Source organism: Dermochelys coriacea, chromosome 3 (assembly GCF_009764565.3).
Source record: "Dermochelys coriacea isolate rDerCor1 chromosome 3, rDerCor1.pri.v4, whole genome shotgun sequence".
NCBI classification, from domain to species: domain Eukaryota; kingdom Metazoa; phylum Chordata; order Testudines; family Dermochelyidae; genus Dermochelys; species Dermochelys coriacea.
In genome coordinates this window covers 8,017,624-8,020,767 of record NC_050070.1, presented here as the reverse complement: position 1 = coordinate 8,020,767, position 3,144 = coordinate 8,017,624, and the positions used below count along the sequence as shown (strand labels likewise).

Sequence of the window (3,144 nt, the reverse complement as noted above, 5' to 3'; positions counted from 1 at the left end):
TATACCTGGCTGTCAGTAACTTTAGAGAAATTAATATAATATACTGTACTGATTAAAGTCTTGATCCTGCATGTTGCTAAGCTTCAACACCTTACAATATCAGGGCCTAAATTAGTAATATCCTTAAGATAAAAAGAAAAACATGTCAAAGACAGGTTCAGTTCTCATCTAGTCCCCCTTATAATGAAGGGCCAAGGAGTTAAAGAGGAAGAAAATATGGGGTGGATTCTCACCTATTAATGAGTTATAGATTGCCTTAAAATATGGAAAACAAGGCATTTTAAACTGCCATTCATATTTTACACTCAGCTACCTCCATGCACAGAAATCTGGCCCAAGTAAACTTTATACTAAATTTTAAAATGTAATTTGCACTTAATTTCTAATGGCATTTACCTTGTTTTAACTTTTACAGTTCCTTGTAGGTCAATGCTGTTATTAAGCACACAGGTACCCAGAGTAAATTGATTTAAATGACCAAATGGAAAGCCTTGATTTAAACCATTGATTTTAATCAACTTTTCCTTTGGTACTTCCATTATTTTCAAAAGAAAGGTGCATTTTCCTTGTTTGATATAACCATTAAAACATGTTGATTTACCACCAAATAGAGCCTTTACACTAGAAATGGTAAATCTTTTTCATATCTAGGATACACTATAACTATATACATTCATTTAAGCAAGTACATAGCGTATTTTCAGCTTCTTGTTAAGTGTACGTTTTTGTATATTAGAAAATGCTGAATGATATATTGCTTTTATTAACTTTTTGTATGTATTTGTGTCAAGCTGCATTCACTGTACAGGTTTCAGAGTAGCAGCCGTGTTAGTCTGTATTCGCAAAAAGAAAAGGAGGATTTGTGGCACCTTAGAGACTAATGCTCTAATAAATTTGTTAGTCTCCAAGGTGCCACAAGTACTCCTTTTCTATTAACTGTACAGTAACTAGAATTTAATTAACACACAAAATACATTTTTATTAAAAAAAACCTTTCATGTTTTGAATACATAAATTTCTCTTATCAAAACATGTTTCGCATGCACAACTAAATGATTTATGAAACAAAGGGATTAACCCTAGACAGCGAATTAAGCTGATTATTTCAGGTAAGTCTTTCAAATAGGCCTAAGTGAAAGCGACTGGAGCTTATGTTCCTCTTTGCCCAAGTCTCTTGAAAAGGAGACAGGTTTCAGAGTAGCAGCGTGTTAGTCTGTATTCGCAAAAAGAAAAGGAGGACTTGGGGCACCTTAGAGACGAACACGTTTATTGGAGCAAAAAGAAAAGGAGTACTTGTGGCACCTTAGAGATTAACAAATTTATTAGAGCATAAGCTTTCGTGAGCTACAGCTCACTTCATCGGTGGAAAAAACAGAGGGGCAACCTCCCCTCTGTTTTTTCCACCAAATGCATCCGATGAAGTGAGCTGTAGCTCACGAAAGCTTATGCTCTAATAAATTTGTTAGTCTCTAAGGTGCCACAAGTCCTCCTTTTCTTTTTGCGAATACAGACTAACACGGCTGCTACTCTGAAACCTGTTTATTGGAGCATAAGCTTTCGTGAGCTACAGCTCACTTCATCGGATGCATTTTTTTTTCCCCACCAAATGCATCCGATGAAGTGAGCTGTAGCTCACGAAAGCTTACGCTCTAATAAATGGGTTAGTCTCTAAGGTGCCACAAGTCCTCCTGTTCTTTTTGAAAAGGAGACGGTCTCCTAACTGACTCAGGCCGTCCTTCAAACTTGTCAAACTCGTCGAGCTCATCCCCTCCCTCATTTGTGGTCATAAAGCGGAAGAGAAAAGACAAGTTTTCCGGCATTTTCAACGCCCTAGCGGGATTTCTCGCCTTTGAGTGAATTCGGCCGAAGGAAGGAAAGGCGCTTTCTGTGCCTGCAGAAGCGGCCACCGCTCTCAACAGCGGGTTCAGCGCGTCAGCAAAGGCCGGCTCCCGGTGCTCAGCTTGCGGCCTGCGCCACTTCGCCGGCGTGACTCCCTTTAGAAGCTCATCACCCAACACGCATTGCTCGACCGGCTCTCCACGCGCCTCGCCCGCGCGACACCACCGAGCCCAGCCCCGGCGCCTCCTTTCCTCCCCCCTGCCCTGAGGCAGGCCAGGGGCTCGCGCGTGCAAGTGCGCATGCGCTCCGGACTGAGCGGGCGGGAGGGGAAGCGCGTCAAGCGCATGCGCTCCAGGCGCCGGCGAAAGACGGCGAGGCGGAGCGCGCCGGCAGGGAGGCGGGATCAGCGCTTGCAGCAGTCAGGGCAAGAGGGAGCCCAGTGCGCCTGCGCTGACGCCGAGGGGCGGGAGGAGCCTGCGCGGCGCCTCGGCCGGGGCCCACCGTCCCTCCTGGAGTCTCCGCTCCCCCGCCCCCAACACAGGGCGTCACCGCGGCGGGTCCAGTCAGTCGCCTCGCCCGCCAGCGCTGCGCGCAGCCCGGGCACGGCAGCCGCCCTACCTGACACCCGGAGGCTCTGCCTGCGGCCGGGCAGGGCCTCCTCTCTGCTGGGCAGCCGGGAGGCCGAGTCTCCCATCCCCAAAGGCGAGCCGAGGAGAGCACGGAGGAGGCGGCGGGGCGCCACGGTCATCACCCCCCGCGAGAGGCAGGAGCCCGCGAGCGGCCGGCCGGCGCGCGCGAGCCGTTGGTGGGTGGGTGGCGGGAGGGCGCGAGAGACCCGCCTCCTGCCGACGGCTGCGTGGCTTGCACAAGAGGCGTCGCAGTGCCCAGCTTGCATGACAGCGCTGGGGCAGCGCCGAGAGGGTGCGGCGCCCGGGCCTGCCCGCGGCGGGGGTGTCAGCAACACCCCCCCCCGACACACACACACACACGTACACACACACACCCCTCCCCTCCCCTCCCCGGCTCTGCCCGCGGCGGGGGTGTCAGCAACACCCCCCCACACACACACACACACACACACACACCCCTCCCCTCCCCGGCTCTGCCCGCGGCTGGGGTGTCAGCAACACCCCCCCACACACACACACACCCCTCCCCTCCCCGGGCCTGCCCGCGGCGCGGGTGTCAGCAACACCCCCCCCCACACACACACACCCCCCCTCCCCTCCCCGGCTCTGCCCGCGGCGGGGGGTGTCAGCAACACCCCCCCCACACACACACACACACACACACCCCTCCCCTCCC

The 3,144-nt window shown here is 51.9% G+C and overlaps 1 protein-coding gene across 1 annotated transcript in view; it reads right to left on the bottom strand.

Moving 5' to 3' along the window:
- Window positions 1-2,772, bottom strand: part of MSRA (methionine sulfoxide reductase A) — a 461,649-nt gene extending 458,877 nt beyond the window's left edge. The window contains exon 1 of the mRNA XM_038396785.2: window positions 2,458-2,772. Coding sequence (XP_038252713.2) covers window positions 2,458-2,734 — 277 coding nt within the window. The 5' untranslated portion in view covers window positions 2,735-2,772. The remainder of the gene's footprint in view (window positions 1-2,457) is intronic.
- Between the last annotated feature and the right edge of the window lie 372 nt (window positions 2,773-3,144).